The sequence below is a fragment of the Coccinella septempunctata genome, chromosome 4, assembly GCF_907165205.1.
Source record: "Coccinella septempunctata chromosome 4, icCocSept1.1, whole genome shotgun sequence".
Taxonomy (NCBI): domain Eukaryota; kingdom Metazoa; phylum Arthropoda; class Insecta; order Coleoptera; family Coccinellidae; genus Coccinella; species Coccinella septempunctata.
The window spans coordinates 24,920,038-24,944,465 of NC_058192.1; the positions used below are offsets into that span (position 1 = coordinate 24,920,038).

Genomic DNA, 24,428 nt, shown 5'->3' on the forward strand with positions numbered 1-24,428 from the left:
CAATCTGAGGTTAGGAAAACCTAACCATTCCTATGACATTTTAAATTTTACCACAGAAGAACATATTATGGCAAACTTTTTCTCAGAAATTGGTTCAGAAATGAAACGAAGGTTTCTTTGAAAATATTTTCGAAGGTGATATTTTGTCGTATAGCCCTCCAATAATGAATAATTTTATTGCATTTTCTGGAATGAAGCAATTCAGTTTCTATGCTCGAAGTTCCCAGAGCAGGAAAATAGATTGCAGAAAGTGAAATTAAATAAACAAGAAACGAAGAAACATTCAGAAATTGAACCTTTATGATAAAACACAACGTACCTCTGCATTAAATTAGTTGAGCATCATGAATACATTCGTAATTAAGGACGTAGAATTAAAAGAAAATATACCCACAACAATACTTTTCTCAAAACATGTGGAATTCCTTACGGATTATGGACAACAAAAAGATACTTACGAAGCTACCATGACTGATTATTTGAAAATGTCGGGCATGTATTGGTGTCTCACAGCCTTAAAATTGATAAAATCGTCACCTTTTCCGAAGAAGGAAGTGATAGAATTCATAAAAAGTTGTCAAGATCCAGATTGTGGTGGAATAAGCGCAAGTATTGACCATGATCCTCATTTACTATACACCTTGAGTGCCGTGCAAATACTATGTTTGTATGATAGTTTGGATGAAATAGATATTGAAGGAGTTATCAAATACGTTGTTTCATTGCAACAGTCCGATGGTAGTTTTGCAGGTAACATTTGAACCGAACATTATTCCTGCTTGAAATATGATTGCAGGGATAAATATTTGCAATTCGTTAATTTTCAGGGGATAAATGGGGAGAAATTGATACAAGGTTTTCATTTTGTGCAGTAGCAACTCTATCTCTGCTCAAGAAATTGGACGCTATTGATATTGAGAAAGCTGTGGAGTTTGTTGGGTCTTGTATGAACTTCGATGGAGGATTTGGCTCAAGACCTTATTCAGAAAGTCATGCTGGACTCATTTATTGCTGTATTGGATTTTTATCTATTGTAGGAAGATTGGACATAGTCAAACAAGATAATTTAGCCTGGTGGCTATGTGAAAGACAGTTGCCTTCAGGTGGTCTAAATGGTAGACCTGAGAAATTACCTGATGTCTGTTACTCTTGGTGGGTGTTATCCTCATTAGCTATTTTAGGTAGACTACATTGGATTGATCAAAATGCACTCAAGAAATATATACTAGCTTGTCAAGATGTTGAAAGTGGAGGATTTGCAGATAGGCCAGGAGATATGCCGGATCCTTACCATACACTTTTCGGACTTGCAGCTTTATCCCTTCTAGGACAAGATTCAATTGAAAAGGTGAATGCAGTTTTCTGTATGCCTCAGTCAGTTATAGATAAACTGCAGATAAAAACTCAAATGTTGAAATGATTTTATTTGAGTAATAATTGTGTACATAATATTATATAGTAATAGTGTGTAAAATATACACAATGTTTCCACTGGTGTATGATATGGTTCATGGTTCTATTGTCATTGTATCTACCTTCTACACAATTTTGTATTTTCCTCATTGTTAACTTGACCTTAGTTAATTAATTGTTGTATTATACCATAGGTAGGGAACGATGGGGAAATTGCGGACGCTGAAAGAAAATGAAGTATAAGTTATAACACTCGTACAGGGTGGGCAAAATTGGTGATACCTGAATTACAACTTCTTCAACCCAACGAGATAGAGGAAAATGCGTGGCACATTACGGTCGTCTTTTTTCGAGAAACTAATAATGCCATCAACTGCATTACTCTATCTTCTTTTGTTTTCGAGTTATAGGTCAAAATTAAAATTTCAACTTTGGTCATTATCTCCATTTCTGTTAAAGCTAGGAAATTGAAATGAAAACATTATACACTTTTTTGATAGCAAAATCTAGTGGGGTACTATGATTTTTTCCAACAGGTATATTTGCTGAGCTATAACATAAAGATGTATTTTTCCTTATGAAAACAGTGGTTTAAAATGACTCAGAAAGACTGAGGGTGATGCATATAATATATTTCTGAAACGGCAAAAAAATGGCGATTCTTTCTAAGTCATTTTAAACTACTCCTTTCATAAGAAAAAATACAAGTTTATGTTATAGCTCAGCAAATAAACCTGTAGGAAAAAATCACAGTACGCCACTGGATTGCTATCAAAAAGTGTCTGTATAATGTTTTAATTTCAACATCCCAGCACAAACAGAAACGGAGATAATAGATAATGACCAAAGTTGAAATCGCCCAAAATTAAATTTTGGCCTATAACTCAAAAACAAAAGGAGATAGAGGAATGTACTTGATGGCATTATAAGTTTCACGAAAAAAGATGACATAAATGGTACATTCATTTTTCTCTATCTCCTTGGGTTAAAAAGTTGTAGTTCAGGTATCACCAATTTTGCCCACCCTGTACAATCAGACATCAGTCTGATTTTATTAGTTTATTAATCTTTGGTTAATCAACTAGAATTATCATTTATAATTTCACGGGATTAATGAACAAAAGTGTTTTTTTCAAGAAATAAGATTATTGAAACTAGATCAATCGGTCATTATAACTGAGCGCATGTAGAACGTAGAAGGATCTAGTAGATATCCCTATGTCCGCAATTACCCCATCGTCCCCTATAAGGAGTGTAAAAATTTTCGCAAAATTTCCTTCAGCAGTTGCGAAAAAAATTAACAATAACTCTCCTTCTGGAATTATCTTTGAAAACAAAGTCTTTCCAGGTATTGGTCTATGTGAGGTTTTATCCTATTTTTTGACACAGAATGTACTTTGAATGGTTAACCCACGCCGCGAGCGCCAAAATCCTACGAATAAGCTTCTATAATTGAGGTGTGTTCTGTAGATACATGTATATGTATACAGAACTTATCCTTCTGATCTTGATAGAAGTTCCAGCGCATTCGATTATTATCATTACTAGTGATAGAGAACCTTTCTAGTTTCCGATTGGTCTATACCCTATCCTATTTTCGGTTGCCCCATCGCAGGTATGTTTTAGCGAACTACAGTGTCAGAGCTTCATAAACCATTGATATAACAAGTTTTTTATCTTATCATTATTAGATTCGAAGGATTGTCACAGACAGACAAAAATCGCTTTTGGAAAGTTTCTTAACTCTTCACAAACTCCTATTCAAGTTTCAAAATTATGTATATTTTATTAAGTACTTTATTCCGAAGTTTTTCAAAACAGTTTTCAAAAAGATTTATTTAAAAAAAAATCCAAAATGAGTCAAAATCTATCTAAAATGATTGTTTATATGAGAATTGTACTGAAAATTATGAATTTATTATTATCACTTCAAACATTCTTAAATATTATCATCGGCAAAATATTACAAATTCTCATTGTAAGGTCATACATTTTTCATAATGGACATACTAACAACATGGAGTTTTGGTATACTATTTATTCAAAATTATCATTCACGATTCTTGAACCTTACGATGCAATGATTGTCATCATGATCATTTCACCTGTAACCACTTTAAACTTGTCTGCCTTGAGCGGTAATTACTGTGACTTTGTGGCCTGTGGGTTTACTAACATTGTAATTATTTATTCAGACGGGTAAATCGCTTCACCGGGTTATCTACGAAGTATGTAGAAGTCCACGGGACGACCTGTACCCTTGCAAAAATAAGTGGGCTAGAATTGAGCTAGCAGCAATGACTTTGCGCTAACAAAGCCTTTGAATTTTCCTTACTCATTAGTTTAAGGCACGAAGGCACTCGCAATTTTTATTCTTTTTAATATTAAAAGTAAGCGTCTGCTGGGTAAAGCTCCAATTTCAGCGCCATCTAATGGATATACTCAGAAGGGAATGTAGTATTCTAGAATTATGGAAGGAAATTAATTTCTCGGTTCGTCACAAAGTCAATAGGTGAAGCTCTCGATCCAATAACCTTACAGTGACCAACAAATCACTGTAAATAACATTTTTTTCATGGTTTTTTAATATGTACGTGTATCAGAGTATCGTCACTGCTCCTATATTTTCATTAGGGCCCCCAAGAAAGAGGGTGCCTAAGGTCTAGCTTATAAGTAAATAGTAAATCTGCCTATATACAGGGTGTTTCACGAATGCTTGTACAGGCTTTCAGGGCAGATGCAGGACTTTGGTGAGTCTGAATCAGTGTTCGAAAAATGTCCTAACTATATTCGTTCAAGAGATACAGGATATTTTATGTATTTTGTCAAGAAATTTCAATCGGCATTACTCTTGAACGCACGGATCTTCATGAAAATTTCAGGGAATGAGTATGGGCCACTGCCAAATATTTGCTCATAATGACTTGTCGATAGCGCAGGCCCGGACTGAGAAAATTATATTCTTTATTCCACGTGTAAAACATCCTGTACATCAAATCCTCGAAAAGCGGAATTTTTCTCAGAATCTACAATAAATACTCTATTTATTAAATAAATAGGTAAAGTTTAACGTCTGACGTACACATGGCTACTCAAATTCATTATATAGAGAATTACTCTAAAATAATAAGTTCTTAGGTACCTAAGTAATAAGTGGGGATGTAGATCTCGATACGTAAGTCAGATCCGGGATGGAAATTTCTCATATTCACGGGTAACTGGATATTTGGTTTTGAAATACTCACCCTGGTGAATATTTTATTTGGACGATTTTTCGTTTTGGTATATTGACTTTTATTTTGAAGAATTGTGAAAAAAAAGCATTACCTTCGAAAACACCTAGTAGTATACATATTTCCATTATGTTCGTTTAGTTAGGGCATGGTACTATTCGCATGCACATATATTGAAGAATAAAAATTATGTGTAAATGAAGCACCAGAAAGCAGTTCTAATAATTAATTTTATTTGATAAAAGTTACAATAATGACGGTCAATCTCGAAACACAGCCCAACAAACATTTCCTCAAACATGAGTTTCATTTGAATGTAGAGAATTCTTACGTTTCTCCTTCCAATATTCCTTATCTCCAAGTAGTTCAGACTTGAAACAAACAAATCACAAATTAACTTTCCTTTACCGATGAGATGGACACATGCAACTGAACTCTGATTTGACATATGGGCGAGAAGATTATTATGATAATGATTTTATTCTGCCAAGCAAGAATATGCTTAGATTTCGGCGTTTCAAATTCCGCAGATTCTATTCGGAGAAGTTTAACTCAACCTCTGCAAATTGTTTTCATCACACATTTAAATACATCAACTAACTTTAATATCTCCTCGTAGATACAAATTGGAGAATTCATATCCAAACCAAACACTTGCAAGCATCTATAAACTGAAATTTGGGAGTTATTAATTATTCATCTCATCTATCTGAAATAATTCATTTAGACCGAAGAAAGACGGTTCTAGAATGATCAGGTTTTATGATTATTATGAGTACTTATTGCATGCAAAATTGTGTACAGATTGAAGTAGGAATAATTTCAAGTTGAAATTAAAAAAAAAAAACAGAAAAGTCCCTGTTTTTTCTGCTTCCCTGTTTCTAAGTGTGATCCAGCTTTCTTCAAGTGGGTACTTTAGTCATAAAATTGATCTTCCTATTCTTAATCTAGATCTAAATACCTTATACTCTTATTAGTACAATGAATCGCAGGATTACTTCATTCTCTGAATGGAACGAGGTATCTAAGAGAAAATCATATTTTGTATTTAAGTCGGTGGCGTAGAAATTATTAAGAAATTGTGACAACACATCTTCATCACTGGATTACATAAATTTTCTTGGAACTATCAAAGCACGTATATATACCTTGATTAACAGAACGAGTGTGGAAATTTTCGCGCCATCACCATCTCCCAATTTCTAGATATTCGCAAAATATTAAATTTTTCCAACATTAATCTGAATTGATCTCTGAAAGTCTGAAACTTAAGCTCCAAAGGCATACAATGTTTATAAGAAATATCCCATTTATTTTGCCATTTTCTACATCTACATGGCTACATATTCATTAATATGGATATTATTGCATTTTCTCTATAAAATTTTTTAATTTCTAATTTGAAGAACTCAAGATACTCAGATCAATAATCAATTAGTGAATCATCCTCAGGGTGGTGTTTCTATACTTGCTGTGACATATAAAATGTTGGCATGAAGTTTTCGTAAACTACAATGAAACTAAAAACATGCAAATTACAGAAAACATCGGGTGCATCTGAATATAGAAGTATTTATCGAAGGTTCACATTTTCCACGTGAAATGAAGAATTGAATGCTCATGCAAAACTTTCATTGTCAAAAATTTTAGTACCATTTTCCTGTTTTTCCGACAGCTGAAAAATCAATTTTGCGAATTACAATCTGAAAGATGTGACTTCTGTTCACCAGAAATTAAGATGTTGTGGAAGATGTTTTGGTATTCTCTCATTATTTTCTCAAGTACACAAAATGTTCAATATTCAATGATCAGAAAAAGCATAATAAAGCATGCAACTAAAAACTGAGTTGTTGTAGAAAAAATGGAATTTTTGTCTTTTATCAATAGGGTGTTTCACGAATACAGGCTTTCTGTGGACATTTGGGGAAATCTGAATCAGAGTGTTCCTGAATTCCTATATATTCCTTATATATAGATACTATTTATTATTTTTTGGGATACAGTTACATGTTTTTAGTGTTTTATCAAGAATTTTAGTCGGCATAATTCTTGAATCTCTCCATGGGTTTTCATGAAAATTTCATGAAATACATTGGTATGTATGGGGACAATGACTAATATTCTTTCCTAATGATTTGTTGATAGTGCAGTTCCACATCTAGTGAATATCACATTTTCAAGAAGCGAAATTTTCCTCAAGATAAACACTTCGCACCAATATTTTATGTACCTACGATTGAATATTGGGAATTTAAAATTTAACTAAAAAAAAGACGGACCTGTGAATCTGAGAATAATGCGTTAATCCATATTGAATGAATTGAAATTTCTCAGAAAAAATTCTTCAGGAATGTGCTGCATTTTATTTCACCCGAATACATAGATTTTTTGGGTTTATTTTTACATTAATTCGATATGGATTAACGCATTATTCGCAGATTCACAGATTCACAGATTCGAATTATAAATTGAAAATTCCCGCTATATTCAGTGCTACACCTACCTAAAATATCGATATGGAGTGTGCCAGTATTGCCAATTGGCTTGGGTGAAAGATTATTCAGTGTTAATTCTGAGAAACATTTCGGTCCTTGAAAATTTATGCACAGTTGTGCATGAACAAAACTTCAAATGTCGACTTTCATTCGGTGACAAATTTCATCAGGTACCATCGTCTCAAACTAAATGACCATGACAATGTGCACATATTGGAAACCTCTTTGAACTAACTAATTTAAAAAAAAAAAAATTTCTTGAAAATTTCTGCTTGTAAAGAAGATACAAAGACCTTGCCAAAAAAAGTACCACATGACCCACTTTCTCTATTCAAAAAATTTATAGGGTTTATGGGGATGGCACAGGGTGCGACAAAAATCCTTCAACAATGCATAAAAATTTGGTAAAAGCGAAACAAAATTGAGCTGTTTCAGGATTTTGCTTCCAAATATTTTTCTTCTGAAAAAATGAATTTGTTCCATAATTTTGACGCGCAATTCTTATGAAAATAAGGCGTTCAAAAGTTTGAAATTTTTCGATAAAATACATAAAACATGCTGTATCTAAACGAATATAGGTAGCAGATATTTCGAACACTTATTCAGACTTTCAAAATATTCTGAAGCCTATACAACCATTCGTGAAACAGCCTATAGATGAATGTTGATGAAATATTTTCGTTTTCATTTACGACAGATTGGAAAACTGTATGACTGATGTTCCTTTCTTTCAAGACGAAATGCTTTTCCCGGAAGTTATGAAGAATATATGAAGGGTACAGGGAAACAACCATCGATGTAAAAATTTTCTTTACATCTGAGAAAAACGCGTTTTCAACTTCAAAATCCGTTCATATTATTTGAAATATGACAAAATAAATACTATTGTTCTCGAAATGAACATTATTAATATTATTATACATAAACTGAGTGCATTACATGAAATTACTTAGTTATTTTTCTTTCGTATATTGATCGACATCTTTCCCTGCACGGTAAATCTTCGGAAGCGATTTAACGTATGACTGAGAAAGTTTCATGCCTGTTTTAATATATCATAATATACTACTTTTCATTCTGAATTGAGTTGTGTGTCTAACTCATTTTCGGACAAAAATTGACATCAATGGTTTTTTCCCTGTATCTACCCTTCATATTAGATTTTATTGTTGAATGGGAAAATTGAAATGAAATGCATTTTTTAGTATTTGTCATTTCAATTGAGGTAAGGTGCTCATATTTAATTATCAAGTATTTCAAAGATGAAATTTCCAATTTCCGAAATTCTTCTCAAAAAAACCGATTAAGTATGAGTACCTATAAATATAGCAAATTCTTCCTGAACGATATCTTAGCTCATAATCATGAGTTTATCTACTTGTGTCCTTATTGTCAGAGCCGTGTCCTACCTACAATTCTAATTAAATATAGAATGGGGAAAGAGTACTTATACCTTGACTTTAAATAATGAAACTAATAAATTGACCTGTGTGTTACAATATAATTATGAATACATGCTAAATATCTGTATCCCTCGGATATAGGTAGCCTATTATAGTTTTGATCCAGACAGGTGTTTACTTTCCAAATTACGTGATATATCAACTTCTGCACATCTTTCTACAGAATATAGGTGCATCAATCAAAGCTGACTTGGATAGTAAAGACCTTATTTTACTTCACACACATGTACCTACTTCACATCAGGATGACGCATCAGCATCAGCATGTCATTAGCGAAAAACAAGTTGAATGAAATCGATCATACATATTTATACATATCTGAATACACTTTTATTGTTTTCTCATCGCATTTTAAAAAACTCTCGTACTTTTCTTCTACAACAATTCGATTTGCGATTACCAATTTTTATATTTTCATTGATGAAATGTTTATAAAATGGATGTGCATACTCACATTTGTTCTACTATAAGTGCAACATTTTTGTACTATTGTGATTTGTTGGAAAGTGTTAGTGTAGAATCTTGTTAAATGTGTATGCTAGTATCGGTCACCTTAATTGTGATTCCTTCATCCTCTTCCTCTTCTTCCATGGTAGAGAGACGTTTCTCCAGTTTTTTATTCTCATCGCGTTTCTCTTCTTTTTTTGCAGACTTCTTCTTTTTGAATCGGCTGCAAATTACTTGTGAATTATTATTAAGAATAATGCTTATTTTAATTGTGTGGTTAAGATATGGAAACCTATTCATAGCACTAGCTTATCTTATTCTTCATTCCATTCCTGTGGAATATATTCTATCACCATTATTAATTTTGATACAATAGTGAAATAAAATCAATGAGGAAATTGTTGGCAATGTTGGACAGCATTTGAGGAAATAAAACTTTCTAGATCCTTCAACGATCATAAAGTGTAGGGTAATTGTTAATTCAACGAGATCTTTCGAAGGGTTTATACCATTGGTCAGTAAGAAATTTCTATCTTGTCTCCGAGAAAAATAATTACCCACAAAAGTGATTAACTATAAAAATTAAATTGATACTTCTTTATGAGTTGAAAAATGAGTGGATGTTTAGTACAAAAATATTTCCTTCAACTCAAATCTGAAGAAAGGTTTGATTAATTCGAGTGCACTAAATTAAACGATGAAAACTGAATTTCCATCCTCACGGTGTAAATGTTAGACGCACAAAAATTTCCTTTTTTTGACGAAGAACTTATGGGAATAGTCGAGGGGATAGCAAATTTTTCTTGATTTTTCTTGATGATCACCATTTTTGAAATAATTTTTATAGTTTTTACTATATAACTTAGACGTTTCTTCGCCGATGTTAGGTTTCTCTAGCCATAGTTGGTACCGGCCGTAATAGGGGGGGGGTTGGGACTGCACTATCCCTCCCCAAAGTTATGAATTAAAATTTTGTCCGAGTTCGAACATTGCATATGTTTCACAATGAATGATGATGAGACCTATGGTATGGATTAAATTTCTTTTCAGAGGTGTATAGGTTCAATCCCAGGTGCGCTGACGTTTATCATAATTCAGATTCCACGCATATTCCGAAAATTCAACATGTTAACCTCAGTCTTTTAAACATCCTCCATGCAAGCAGTTGTTATCATTTCCAAAATTTCAATAGTTGACAATAGAACCACATAAATTGAAAATGTATGTTGAAATTTTCGAGCCTGTTCCTCACTTGTTTGATGTATTGTTTGTGTAGAAATTTTTTTTTTCTTTTTCGTGTTTCTATCGTGTTTATTATTGTAATCACTATCCTCCCAGTTCATTGTAGATCGTGTTGTTCCATTTCAGAGCCCTGATGAAGACTATGAAATAAAGTCGAAACTAGTTGGCCTTTTTTCTAAAAAGTTGGTTTTGTGAACAAATCATAGACCTATACACCTCTGAAAAGAAATTTAATTGCAGATGTTATTCAATAGAAGAAATGAGTAAAAGGAACGTTGTGTGTATTTGTTTGGAATTAAAATATCCCAATAAATAAATATTCAATCTTTACTCAAAATATTCCACCTGATATAATATATAAATATTGTAGAACATAATTTACAACTGATTTAATTCAGATGCATAGCACCCGCTGATATAAATATCATCAAGTGTTACGATCTGAATTGAACTAGCCGATTTGCCATCGTCAGGGCCCTAAATGGAGTACGCCCCATTGAAGAAAAGTAGATGCTGACCATGGTTTCGGTCTCATTTGATCTCATCAGAGCAACACAGCTTCTTCTCCGATGGAGAACGATGGTGCTATGCATCTGAATTAAATCAGTTTATCATAGCTACTGCCGTAATCTTTTCGATAATTTACAACTATTTATGGCATACGTAGTGACGTTTCTTCAAGACCGGCGGTTACTTCGAAGGGACGGATTAATCTACATATACTATCCCGATGAAATGTTAATGGAAAGTAAATCAATTCCGACAGTTTTTGTAAATTTGCAGACGGAAACCAACTCCTTTGTTCTTTCAATATCCAAAAGTTCATTACGAAGGTGGGACGGTGCATTTGTTCGTGTGAAATATTATTTCACATTTGCTTGAGTATTAGAAAATGAGAGGAAAAAGGCTCTACTCTTAAGCCAGTTTGTAACAGCCGAGAATTCTCTGAAAAATTCTCTACCAAATTTTGTCAAGAAAACGGCAGAGATTATTTTGTATGCAACTGAACAGAGAATTCTACCGAAAGTGCGTATGTAACGGTAAAGAATTCACGGAGCATGAACTCTCGAGAAGTATGCAACTATTGTTGTTTTTTGGTGATGTGAATATCGCAATTCAATTCCTTACACTATTGAAATTTTTTAATTTCGTTAACATGTTCACTCCCCGCTTTCACTAAATCTCATTATCAATCATGTGATCGATTTGCAGCCCAGTCAAAACATAATTCTTTTTTTTCTTTCCCTTCATCTCTGTGGGTGTGAATATAAGGAAGCGAATTACGATAATTTTTTCCTAATTACACATGGACCCTTCAGCACGTCAATATTGTTGATCATTTCTGTTATAACATATCCTTGATACAGGTTGTTCCATGAAAAATACAAAAACAACAAGAAAGAATTTAAAAAAATATGCTGTGCCAGTAACATACAGAACAAGGGAAATGTTCATCTCGTGGTGAAAATCCAACATCACCTAATGTCGGAGATATAACTTTTGTCAAACAATTATTGTTCAACTCTCATTTGCTGTTTAGTTTAATTGGAATCAATCCAATCCAAACTTTTATTGATGAAATGAGATGAGATTGAAAAAGGCACTTCTGAAAGCATATATGTCAACGCCACTCTTTAATAATGCTCTTGAAAACATCTGAACCCGTCATTGCGAAGAGGGCACAAGACACACTTTTTTAAATGTCATTAGTTTACAATTTTTAGGTTTCTTTATGATTAATATTTTTGTATAGTAAATAAAACCATCAAAACAAAATAATAATATATGTTTCCTCTTTCCCGTCATCCATTGCACGATCAGTTCTGTTAGCGGCATTGTATTCTTCATATGAAACATATTTTTGTTGCTCCTGAAAAGCTTTTATGGGTGGCTTTTATGGGTGACTCATGCCCTTCTGTAACGATACTTGATTGTTTTCAGTAAAAATCAAGCCTCGTCCGTTTCCCTGAATTTTGTCCGTTTCCCTGAATTTTGCAGTTGAAGAAATGCAACACCGTCTGATGGAGATTTTAGTTTTAATTTAGATATTCCGTAAAATATCCTTTCATTTTAGAAATATTTTTCAGATCCCGAAAAATTAAATTCAAATTCCGTTAAATTGAAATTTCCATCAGTAATCCGCCGTAATAATCCTTTCTGCATTCGGCGTTTTTTTCCGGCCACAAAAACACCGTTGATTTGATGGATTCAGCATAAAACAACGTGGATTGCAGATAACGACAGTTTCTTTTACCGATAAAGAGAAAACCGCCACCGAGAATATTTCTTCTGGGGAGAATATTCGAGAATACCGAATTTTTAGATGCAATTTTGATTACATGACCATGACCGTCCACATGTTGGAAAGTTTATAAATAGGGCCGCACCACCGGACGATTATTATTCATTATTCAGCTCTTGATTTTTCATTAGTCTTTGCTTGATTCTCGATTATTATTATTCATTAGTCAGCTCTTGATTTCGCTCTTGATATTCAGTATTCTGCTATTAAATTTTCTAAATTCGAGAATCCTACGATCCGTACTGGAGCAAACCGTAAGTCTTTTCTTGATACCGCATACTTAGTGATTCAAAGTTGCATTCTTTTATTTGTCTAATTGTGTTAGTCCTTATTGTTAATCCCCCCTGTTTAACGCAGACTTCTGTCGCCTGGCTCTCTGGTGAACCAAGACCAATCGACGGAAGTCTAGAAGTCTTTCCGTTGGTAATGCTTGGCGTGTACTCCCACGGTTGCCACGGAAAGATCACAGTAAACTACCCCGTTATCCTGTAAATTGTTGCATTGTGTTTCTCCTGAATCAACCCCGTCTCGTTTATTGAACAGTTTTAATTCTGATTGGCCTGTACACTGAAAACCACTGAGAGTGCTCGGGATCAAACCCATTTCTGAACTAACCGATTACAGGGACTTGTATCTTTCTGAGACACCCGGTTACTGTAAATTTTGTATAAACCCCGTACATCCTTTATTATCTCAGAAGGAATCAAATTGACCGCTATTGATTATTGGCTTTTTTTAAACCTGATATCCTGACTGAGTCTAGTTAATTTGAATATTGTTTGATTCATTGATTTCACTGTGTTGATTTTGAATTTCTGACCACCGCATCGTGACAGATTAATTGTTGCATTTCTGTTTTCCCCATTTTCAATTTCGTCATTAGCTATATATTTCTTGACTTGGAAATCATTGTATGGCTCACTGTGATTAAGATTGTTGTAACAAATTCGGTTCTAAAGTACTTGTTATCGCTACCACCTTACCCCGAACTCTGCCTCCGACTAGTAGGTTTGGTAGGGTGGGTTGGCTATTTTTCCCTCATTGAAAGAATAGCTGGCGCTCGAGATTAAACCCTTGCAAACTAAACCCGTTACACTTCTCAAAATGATGGGTTAATTTACAGAAAAGGCATTCACAACTACCTATCACTTGTAGCTGATTCCATAAGTCGAAGAAAAGAACATATGACGCAGTAACCACCTGATAGATGATTTATTCACTGAAATGACAGCACCACGAGGTCTCCTAAGTGGAAAAATCAAAGGCCAAAGACCCAACGCAGAAGTTAACGGAGATGATTTTGTCGCGGTACCATCCAAGCCATATACAGGGTGTCTCATTTAAAAGTGTCCACCATCAATAACTCAACAACACATCAGAATTTGTGAAAAGACTCAGGCAGGTCAATTTTTGATGGTAGGCGACATGATCTGGGATACGAAGCTTGTTTCTACTAGCAACCCCCTAGATAGGGTTGTAACCCCATCAGGAATTTGAATAGGGAAAGTAGTTTTGTAGCACAAATTTTAATGTATGCATGGATTCAAATTTGTATGAATCTGTAGTTTGTGTTGTTATAAGTGAATATTCACAAATACAGGGTGTTTCTTATGGAATTATGATACCTAAATAAACTAAATGAAACAGGGATGTTCCAATTGATCGTATAAGTTCAATTGAAAGAGAAATATTTTCAACAAACAGTAAAGCTTTGTATAAATTTTTTCCAGGTAGATATCCGATTATAACAAAGATAATTCTCTTTGGTTATATAAACACTCGTATCCTGCCAACATGTATATCGAATGATTTTATTGCAATGAAAAGAAGAGTCTGCAAAAAGAATTCAAATAAATTATTATAGAAATTTATACCTTGCATTTTTTGAACTTTTCTTCCTTTCTTTGTTCTGTGTTATATTGTCGTTAACTTGTTTCCATATTGCTGTTTTGTTTACCTCTTCAGATATATTCACGGCTGATAGTGGAATATTCATAACATTTCCATTGGCGAGGGCAATTTTCAAATTGCCACCTGGCTCGAAATCCAACGGTGTTTTCTCGTTTTTCTTGAAAAATATATTTTATGTTATAATTTTAAACTTCTTTGTGCTACACTCTATAATGATTATGACTCTTGTGCATGATGAATGAACAAATCAGTTGAAATAAAATAAAACGTTAAAATCAAGGAAATCTATACTTACTCACTATAAATGAGAACTAAGGAAAAATTGTGATGTAAAGAATAAAACAAAAATGTGAACAGAAATATAATTCAAAATACTTATTGTTATCAACAAATATGTGGTCAAAGTAAAATTTCTGAAAGATAAACGTTGTACTATACACTCATCTACATAAAATATTGAAACATCTCAACTATGACAGCTTTAGTAGGACATTCAGTATATAATTAGATATAGGTAAAAACTATTAAAATGACATCAAATTCTGCTAACAATATTAATTTGTGAACAAAGCAAATTAGCTTAGGTCAATATCATTAAATAATCACAGATGATTTGTTGTAATTGTTCTACTTGATTTTTTTTATAGTCGACGATATAACATAAACAATACTGTTTTTAACTTTTTGTACCTCGCTCGCTACCTACGTTTACAACTTAATCTTAATTTCATTCCTAGAACGTATTTGACTATTTTATTGTTGACTAAAAATAATTCATTGAAAACATATCCAACTGAACATAGCTATAAGCTATTACACTTTAAATGAAATAAAACGAATGATATATTTGCTTGTTATTGGGAATGTATGCATGATGTTTCATTTTTTTAAATCTAATTAGTGCTCCGTTAATATTTAATTGCACTCCGATTTCCATTTCTCTAAGAAAAGTCATCCGTATTTAGGTACGAGTTATTTTAATCGATGCCTTGAAAAATCTTATTATAGATATTCAAAAGAGTAAATTCAACCTTGGAAAAATATACAGTTTTTTTTTCAAACATGGATATTCTATATTAGATTTGATATGTTTTCCGCAAATAATTACCATTTTCATAAATGATGAGTATACAAAGGTTTTATAGATGGCACTAATTCTTTCAACAGTTTTGGAATGAATATAATGTAAAATATTCTATTTTGATCTGGAACTACGGAATACGGATCACGGATCAGCCAGTCAAGGGAATGGTTGAATACTCAACATTAAAAGCATACCTTAAACGCACAATAACATTGATATTTTTTTAAACAATTATGAAACACCATGTAGTGAATTCCAAAGTAACAATGAGCTCTAACATCAAATTCGATCACAGACGATGGGATATAATTGAATCATATTTTAATTCCATCAGAATTATCCAAAATTGATTGACAACATTCGTCAGAATCAGAAAATAATTATTAATTGAATATCACAAGCCATTTGTGCGACCTTTTCAATGACAACAAAACTTTCAATTGACGAATTGAAAGTGATTTTTGACAAAAATATCAAAGGAATTGTACTTTGACGAAGAATGAAGATGAAATTTGAGACCTCTGTCCCATCGAAATATTGGACCTCTTTCTTGACTGATAAAAATTATCTTCGAATTACGTTTCCTCGTTTCAATCATTTATAATCATTGATTATTACATAATTGAAGTTAAATACTCAATAGTATATTATGTAAGTCCAGCCGATAATTCAGATTTATAATATATTCCAATTGTATGGACAGGAAGGTTATGAAATTTTGACTTTGACTTGTAGTGCTCGGCTCCGCGAAAGAGAAAAAATAATAAGAAACATTAATTTCTGGCCATCAGCAACTAGAAAACATATTGATTTGTATTGTCGATTTGTAGTAGGCACTTTTATCATTGTTTTGAGGTCCAATCAAAATAAAAAATTATTTTACTCCAGTCAATCTGATGCAATATTATAATATAAAGTTACTAATACCAAATAGTTGGGGAGCCCACGAGATTTACTTGAGCATTGTTACGACCTAGTGTTATGAAGTTCTATGGTGCATCTATGTATCAGCAGAGGTAAAATCGACTGCAGATTTTCAAAGAAGTAAAAAATCGTCAGGTATACAGCGTGCATGTCAGATTAAGATACTATATTTGCGATACGTGTACCTAATATTAATTCATGTTGATTTGTCAGTTTGCGTAGTGGGGCTGGTCGTACGGAAGAGTTGAAAATGGTAAAAAAGAATTCCTCCTTGTCAGATTTTCAGAGGATATGTTAATAGGACCCAAAGGAAGCTGCTTTGCTAGAGACTGACAATTCGGACGTGACCCAAGGTCACAGTAGAGGACCTATGATAATGCAAAAAAAATCGTCCCTTGTGCACACTTGATCGTGTCAGATTTTCATACAGATGGTTAATCTCGGTGTTACAGACGTGTTGACTCATTAATGTGACACTACTCAGTGGGGTAACCAAACGGTTTGAAAATGATACCAATGTATTTTTTTCAAATATCTTCCTACCTGTAACTCTAATCGTTTTTATATTCATTATGAAAGTTATAAATAATGAAATTCTATACAACCTTTGCCTGAAGCAATTTTACATCATACTCTCAACGTGTTGATGGGATAATTCAGAAAAACCGAGAGAAAAACTGATTTTTACGAACTTCTTCCCCATTTTGTTGTTGCTGAAACTGTCAGATTATATTTTTTCCGTTATTCTTGGATCATCAATTTCAAAATAGAAAAAAAAAGCCACCACGCTCGAGAATGTACAAGTGATTTTTTTTCCACGTCGTCCACCCACACATTTTGTCAGAATAAGAGAATGTATATAATTTTCAACAAGTAATTAACAACTTATATGTATCTTAATCTGACAAGCCCGAGTGTGTGTAAGTACAATAATCATTTTTTTTCTAGTATTCTGATAGGCTGTCTTAGACAATTCCCCCTATAAGTATACAGGTCTAACTTTTGTTAGAGGTACTCTACAGGGTCCTTATATTAATCTGACAGGCTTGAGTAAATCCCGAATTTCCATTTTTGCCTCCCAACTATAAGAATATGTATATATTTCAACGAGAGCCTTGAAGCTCTCGTGATTTCCTTCGAGTTGAAGCAATGAAAATTCAATGTTCTGGCTGCGCTTATTCTAATAATAATTCGTAGTCGAAGAACTGGTTAAACAAATAGTGTTGAAGTGACTTCGTTTTCGAAGTAATGGAAATTCTTGCTATTATACTTTGTGAAGAGCGCTCACCTTTTGAGTTTATGAAAGACGTTACGCTATCAGGTGTAGGTCTAATATGTCAAGGTAGGAACAAACTTATCCATCAATATCCTTGTCCGGTAAACAAGGCTGTGCTCAGCAACTTTGAATATGAGATTGAAAATGGCAATGTGCGTCGAGGTTTGAAAAAAAATCATAGGTATTTCAGGAAAAATGTTTTTTCTACACCGGTGCGTTTCTATCCACTTTTCCGCACTCGTTTCAGTTATCTGCGAGAAAGTGATAGGTACAGAAAATACTTGGGGTCGTTTGGTCGACGGCGGAAAAGTATCACTTTCCGCCCTTGGTAGGAAAATCACCTTTTCTATAATCTATTCCCGAACGTTCTTACCAACTTTCTGCACCCATTTAAGTTTCGGAAGGAAATCACAAGTGCAGAAAGAGAAGAAAATGAAGAAAAAAGATCGTAGCATTTATTTTCCTAAAATGTGTGAAAAGTGATACACAAGTGCCATTGACAGAACGACGCGATTTTTGTGAGAAAATACCTACATAGTGCAAATTGACTTATTGACTTGCCATTTTGCACTAGAAAGAAATAAATAGGGAAAATGGGCCGAAATACTCAGCAGCTCAGCAGAACCTTTACAACAGCTAGTTTGATTTGTCAATAGGAACGTGGATGGTCAAAAACTAAGCTCAACTAATGCTATTTATATGGAATATTGTAACGGAGGTTTTCATTTAGACAATATCAAACGCGCAGGTTACGGCCATAATTTCGGACAAGACGCAGATAAGTGGGTTCCAACCTTAAGAACGCATTTTCATCATTTCATTCAAACCCGTTTACACTCTCAAGCACAAACTGGTTTGTGCGAGCCGACTTGAATGTGTGAAGGTAGAAATGAAGTCTATCGATTACGCAAACAACTTGATCGTGTGGACGGGCCTTTAGTAGTTAACCCATTCCTTGTACCACAAGCGCAAGAAATATCAACCAATATTGACAACTATGACATAATTCGTGACTAATAGAAGCCTGAACCATAAGTCTTTTAGAGTTCAAGTCCAAGACCTCCACGACTAATAGACCGTTTTCATGCTCAAGCCGTTTGCGTAACCCAGTAACTGGTTTGTGCAAACCGACTTGATCCTGTAACATCTTCAGACGCTCATTCGAACGCACCAACTTCAAGCCGATTTTCTGTCGTCGGCATCAGAGACTCTATCAGCAGACTTTACACAAGCCAATTGATTTGGCTTGCGCAAACTTCGCTTCTGCTTTCGCACGTTCAGTTTGCGCAAATGGCTTGAGCATGTGTACGGACCTGAAATGCGCCATTACTTTACTAAATGTCAGTTGACTATGTACATTTTTTTAATACTTTAATGACATAATAAGTCATGTAATGGTACGGTGTAGGGATAGGGGATATAAATCCTCAACGTATTTTTCGAAAATGTCCTACAAATTAACGAATTTTAGTGGCTCACTTCTCATAAGCTTCTCCCTAATTCACATTGAGGTATCAGCCTTCAATCTGTAAATATTCCCGGATTTCGCCTAATATATTTTTCTACTATCACTCAACAAACTTCTTTGTCATCTTTTTTTGTCATTATCAACTTTGGACCTAATATAAAATTAGAAAATTTAGAGGCAAATCCTCGCACCTCTTCGTCCTGCAACATCTCGTGCCTCTTTGTCATTTCCGGCATCACATCATCCAGTATCTTCAAATCTCTTCGGCTGAATATGAGATCAAGCGATTTTCGTATACCGATTATCACCACTAGCATCAAGGGGAAAAGGATGGAAGTAGAACTGAATGATTTGATCGACCATAGGCACACCAAACAAATTATCTGGATGGTGGTGAAGAGATGAACTCTTTTGATAGGGACCTGAAATGAACACACCTTGTTCAGAAATGCTATATTATGATATGAAATGTTCTTTGAACAGAGTGTTGGTCGCAAACCCTTGAAGATGATTTTTTTTAGTTTTTTGGGATATTTGCGCTTACGTAAACATACAACTTTTTTTGAAATATTTGTCTATATGTATGTTCGGCCAGGGTATCTCCGGATTGACCCGAGCGATTTTCACGAGAACTCTCCAAGAAAGGCTTTTGACTAAATTTTACTTCTCAACTCTTTACCCCTGCCATCTTGGAAAAGTCAGAAAAGTAGATGAATAAATTACCCTTGCGAAGAGAGAGTGCACAGCTATTTGAAAATATGACACATCAGGAAAGTATGAATGTGTCATACTGTACAATAATTTCTGTGTTGTCCTCATCTGTTACTTTTGATATTTTGTCATAAATGTAGTTTCAAACCTTCATTGTGAAAAAGGGAAATTTTGTTTCTTGATAAACGATGGGAAATGTTAATAAGTACCGTTCTTTCTCTTATCTATTAACAATCACCATACCGGGGAAAAACAATTTACGAATCTTTTTCTGGAGAGGTAAAAATACATTATTTACTAGTTCTTCTTTTGTTCAATTAAAAACAAAGAACGATTAACACGTTGCATATTTATTAGTAACTCTGTCCGACTTGCTTTTTGAGAGAACGAAAGCTAGCATGCTGATGACGTTGACACTATATCGAGAATAGAGTCAATTAAAATTTGCAGAGTTCAACATTTGATGCTACCTACTAACCTACTCGTATACAGGGCGAGTCTTTAACTCGTACAAATATTTCAACAGTAGATTCTTGAGGTGAAAAGAAACAAAAACAAAATTATCTTCACAATAACTTGCTAAATCTCTGTGACACTACACATCTGTGGATCATTTGAAAAGAGTTGCATTTGATCAAAGTACCCAATTTCCAAGAAATATTTTATTTTTGAACATCAAATTACTCGAAAACGGCGCATTATACGGGAAATAATGAAGAATACTTTTATTTTACAAAACGTTGAAATATTCATTAGATATAGCGTCCAACAAAAGTTGGGTTCTGGATTAATCTGGATTAATCAAATGAATGAAAAACTATATTCCGAAATTCATTTCATTCAAAATAAAACCTGTTGTGAGATAGAACTAAAATAATTTTTTTTTTGGTTTTTCAACAGCCTGTATGTTTTAAACAGATCCGATTCGGAAAAAATGGTAAGAGAAAAAAGTGTTGCTTCTGACCTCAAGAGTTTACTGTTAAAGTATTTGCACGAGTAAAAGACATGCCCTGTATATTTGCTGATGATTGTTTTACGGTGACGAATATAAACATTATTTTTCTTCACACATACCTTCTGTTCGATCAATTCCTTGCATCGTTAATACCAGACTTACGTCCAGTTTCATAATCGAATCAAAAGTCACTTCAAGCTTAAAGCTTTCTTTAGTGTCATTTTTAGTAGGGTTAAAGGATGCTTTAAAATTAAAGCGACTTTAGTTTCGATTATGAAACCGGCCGTTAAGATCAATGTCTGCAATTTCATAATTCTGATATTGAAAAAAAAACGGATATTCCAAAAAAATAATATTAGATTTGAATGAAACGTTATACTATCTTGGCAATCTCAAGGTTGTATAAATTATACCAGAGATAGACTCAGATGATTTATAATTGCTCAACATGTTTAGGGCTAATAATATAGCTCATCTTCAGAAGCCGCATCAAATATGTGAAGATTGGAATCTTCGAAAGTAATTCCCTTGTATGAAGTTGTTTTTGAATTCATGTAAATATAGGATAATTGAATTGATTTTCACCCCTAATAGGCTCAAATCACACCAGAGGAATAAAGTGCAACGGGTAAAGAAACTGATCTCTGATAACGTGATAACATGATGACAAAGTCTTCATCTACTGGAACGATATTTGAAAAATTTTCCTCAATGAGTCGAAAATGTCAAAGTGATTGATAAAAATTGATTTCTAATTCTAGATCCAATATCCTAGTGAATATGACTCACCTGTCTCAAGAACATGTAGTCCGGTTGATACTTATTTGGCATAAACATTATGAGTATTCTGTCGAAGAACTGCAATCCTTTCAACGATGCGACTCCCATATATAAAAATACTCCAAAAAGTACTGGCATTGGAATATAACCCAGCATTGGCGTAAGAAATACTGATAATCCAATAGTCAAAAATATCAAAATATGTGTTACTCTCTGCTCTCTGACCCCCAAAAATTGAGGCTTCTCTCCTGGAGCAGCACACTCAGACTCTAGCTTCAACGAGTTGACATGGTTGATTGACAAGACTGTTGCGGCAACAAACCAAGGAAGACCCATCATGGAGCAAATCTCGATAAGGATGGACAGGACAAAAAGATCCAAATGATATCCACAGCCTGAAAAAAAGAGATTTATTTCAACGCATTGCACCCCATATGTTGCATCATTGTAGATGGAGATACTGGATAACATTGGTTGAGTCGGTTTAGATGACATAACAAAATCTGTACAGAAATTCCGTGTCCCTTTTTCAGACGATGACTTGAAATAGATTATGAACTTAGGGACTAAATGAGACATTTAATCCTGAGGAGAGTTTGTAACCTGTCCGGAAGAAGGTTTCAATACGTCGATATGCTTAGCCATATTAATACTCGATACTCGATAAAATACTTTTAACTGTGTAAGCTCACCTCCACTTATAAAGTAGTATGTAAAATTGAAATTTTATGTTACACTGACCTCAAAATCTATCATAAAAAAGTTTGATGAAAAAACATGATTGACGAAATAATCCTCAGCAAAAAATAGACTATCAATTTCTGTGCCAGAAAGTTATGGTTGCTTTTAAAAAAACTCAACCACCTTCTACCTTTCGTAGAGAGTGCATGACAAACTTCTCAATCATCATCTCAATCATGAAAAGTTGCGTCATTCAAAATAAGAATTGACTTGTTCGAGTATTCATCTACAAAATAGTTAATAACTCTCTATTCCTATATGTATTATACAATTATTATTTACTATTTTTTATTTGTTTAAGATCCCAGGATGTCTATTCCTATATGTATTATACAATTACTATTTACTATTTCTTATTTGTTTAAAATCCCAGGATCCACTTCAGTACCTAAATTTCACATCGAATTTTATAAAAGGCAGATTTTTGCGATTGAACCCAATTGTGATGAATAGGAATATTGACGAGATGAATATGCTTCTAGAATATTCGGCAAGGAAATTCCTTCTCGGGCTCCCAACGTCCCAGAAAATGAATTGCATGAGAATAAAGGTTTTGATGACGAGAATATGAATGATATTTTTTCAGTGGGAAGATAAGACATGTTGAAGAAGTGGAGTCTCATGTCGGACATGAAGCCGATTTTAAGTTAAAAGCAAAACGGTTTAGTATGGACAATAACTTGCCCATAAGAGCTTATATATATATATATCAATTCAATATTCGATTATAATTGAATTGGCGTTGTAAGAATTAGCAGGCTCTTGAGTATTAACCGGCTAATTCAATTAGTGCAGAAAAATGCAAGGCTAGAGCGAGAGAAGAAGAAGAAATTCGGATTTCGTAGTAAGAAGGGGAATTATAAAAGGAATAAAAAAAGGGAAAGGGAGGAGAGTCGGGAAGAAGAATAGAGTAGATTCGGAAGTCCGAGAGTAGATTCGGCAGTTCGAGAAATTAAGTATTTCTCAGAGTTAGGAGTTAGGTCTCAAAGGGTAGACGGGTATAAGCTATTCGGGGAGTAGTGTAAGATAGTTCATATCGATGTTAAAGTCAGTTTTTGGGCGGAATAATTTTTTATTTGTGGTAAAGGTCGGACATAGGATTTTAAGAATTTTGGATAGGGTCGAAACGAAGAGCGTTAATCGTTGGCGGGAAGTGCGGTTGAGTCTAAAGAATTCGCCGTTTTGTGTGTATTCGAAAAAGTTCACTATCAGCATCATCAGGCGAACGGCGGTCGTAGAAAAAGGTAGAAAGTTCGAATTTTTGTTTGTCCAGAGTCTTGAAAGCTCCTCTAAAATTCATTGATATAATCAAAACTAAGTCCACCAATCATATATTCTCTCGAAAACTCTTAATCAACCAAAAAATTCTTAAAGCACAATTCTCCCGATAGTTCTCTATTCTCTATTTAGTTTAACTCGCTCCCAGGTAGAAGGGTGTTGACTCGAAGACGTCTTCATTAGGTCTTTATTGGTCTTCAACGTCACTCGGACGTACAATAACGTCTCTGAGTAGGCTAGTAAGACGTCGGACAAAGACGTCTGAATGACGTTATTCTCTGAGACTTAAGACTTAAAATTTTTTCAAGGTACAATATAAATCGGACAGTTTGAATATAGATATGTAGATATGAAACGGAGGATAACGTCCGTTAAATTATAAATCGCTATATTCATATCCTTAAGTTTCAAGGAAAATGAAAATATTTGCACCTGAAAAAAATATGACTAGCTATCCTGTTCCATTTATTTTATGTAAATGCATTTGTAATCGCATTGATAACTCATCTTTCGCTTCATTTCCGTTAGTACACAGTCTTCAAAATGACTTTTTCTGACACACTTTTTCGTGATATTCAGTACCAATATCTCAAACAGCCTCGATGGTCGGGTTGGCAGCGAACTCGGCTAGGATGCCGGAGGTTAGCGGGTTCGACGTCATAGATGTTTGTGGGTCTCTTGTACCTAGGATTTAAATAATGTTG

General features: G+C 34.0%; 2 protein-coding genes and 1 non-coding gene across 9 annotated transcripts in view; 1 reads left to right on the forward strand and 2 right to left on the reverse strand.

Annotated features, from left to right (window-relative positions):
- The first annotated feature begins 75 nt into the window (after positions 1-75).
- LOC123312155 (geranylgeranyl transferase type-2 subunit beta) lies at positions 76-1,491 on the forward strand. Its single transcript, XM_044896412.1, has 2 exons — positions 76-750; positions 828-1,491. Exons 1-2 carry the CDS (start codon positions 345-347, stop codon positions 1,418-1,420), a joined length of 999 nt encoding a protein of 332 aa, XP_044752347.1. The 5' UTR covers positions 76-344; the 3' UTR covers positions 1,421-1,491.
- A 2,118-nt stretch (positions 1,492-3,609) lies between these two features.
- Positions 3,610-3,765, reverse strand: LOC123312623. The gene has a single exon (XR_006537660.1). It is a non-coding gene; the product is annotated as a U12 minor spliceosomal RNA (small nuclear RNA).
- A 1,093-nt stretch (positions 3,766-4,858) lies between these two features.
- LOC123312153 (sodium bicarbonate cotransporter 3) overlaps positions 4,859-24,428 on the reverse strand; it is a 107,912-nt gene continuing 88,342 nt past the window's right edge. For 4 of the 7 annotated variants that reach the window (XM_044896406.1, XM_044896410.1, XM_044896409.1 and 1 more), the window contains 5 exons: positions 21,715-22,100; positions 19,451-19,681; positions 14,471-14,664; positions 9,158-9,275; positions 4,859-5,017 (listed from right to left, as the gene is read on the reverse strand). In XM_044896406.1, coding sequence (XP_044752341.1) covers positions 4,940-5,017; positions 9,158-9,275; positions 14,471-14,664; positions 19,451-19,681; positions 21,715-22,100 — 1,007 coding nt within the window. In that variant the 3' untranslated portion in view covers positions 4,859-4,939. Of the gene's footprint in view, positions 5,018-6,299; positions 6,322-9,059; positions 9,276-14,470; positions 14,665-19,450; positions 19,682-21,714; positions 22,101-24,428 lie in introns of all 7 variants that reach the window. The other 3 variants (XM_044896407.1, XR_006537581.1, XR_006537580.1) reach the window with 3 other exon arrangements.

Excerpts from the sequence above, each read along its gene's own strand:
- LOC123312155 (XM_044896412.1), top strand. The coding sequence starts at position 345 with ATGAATACATTCGTAATTAAGGACGTAGAATTAAAAGAAAATATACCC. Across the intron at positions 751-827 it reads GTCCGATGGTAGTTTTGCAG|GGGATAAATGGGGAGAAATT; the intron begins GTAACATTTGAA and ends GTTAATTTTCAG.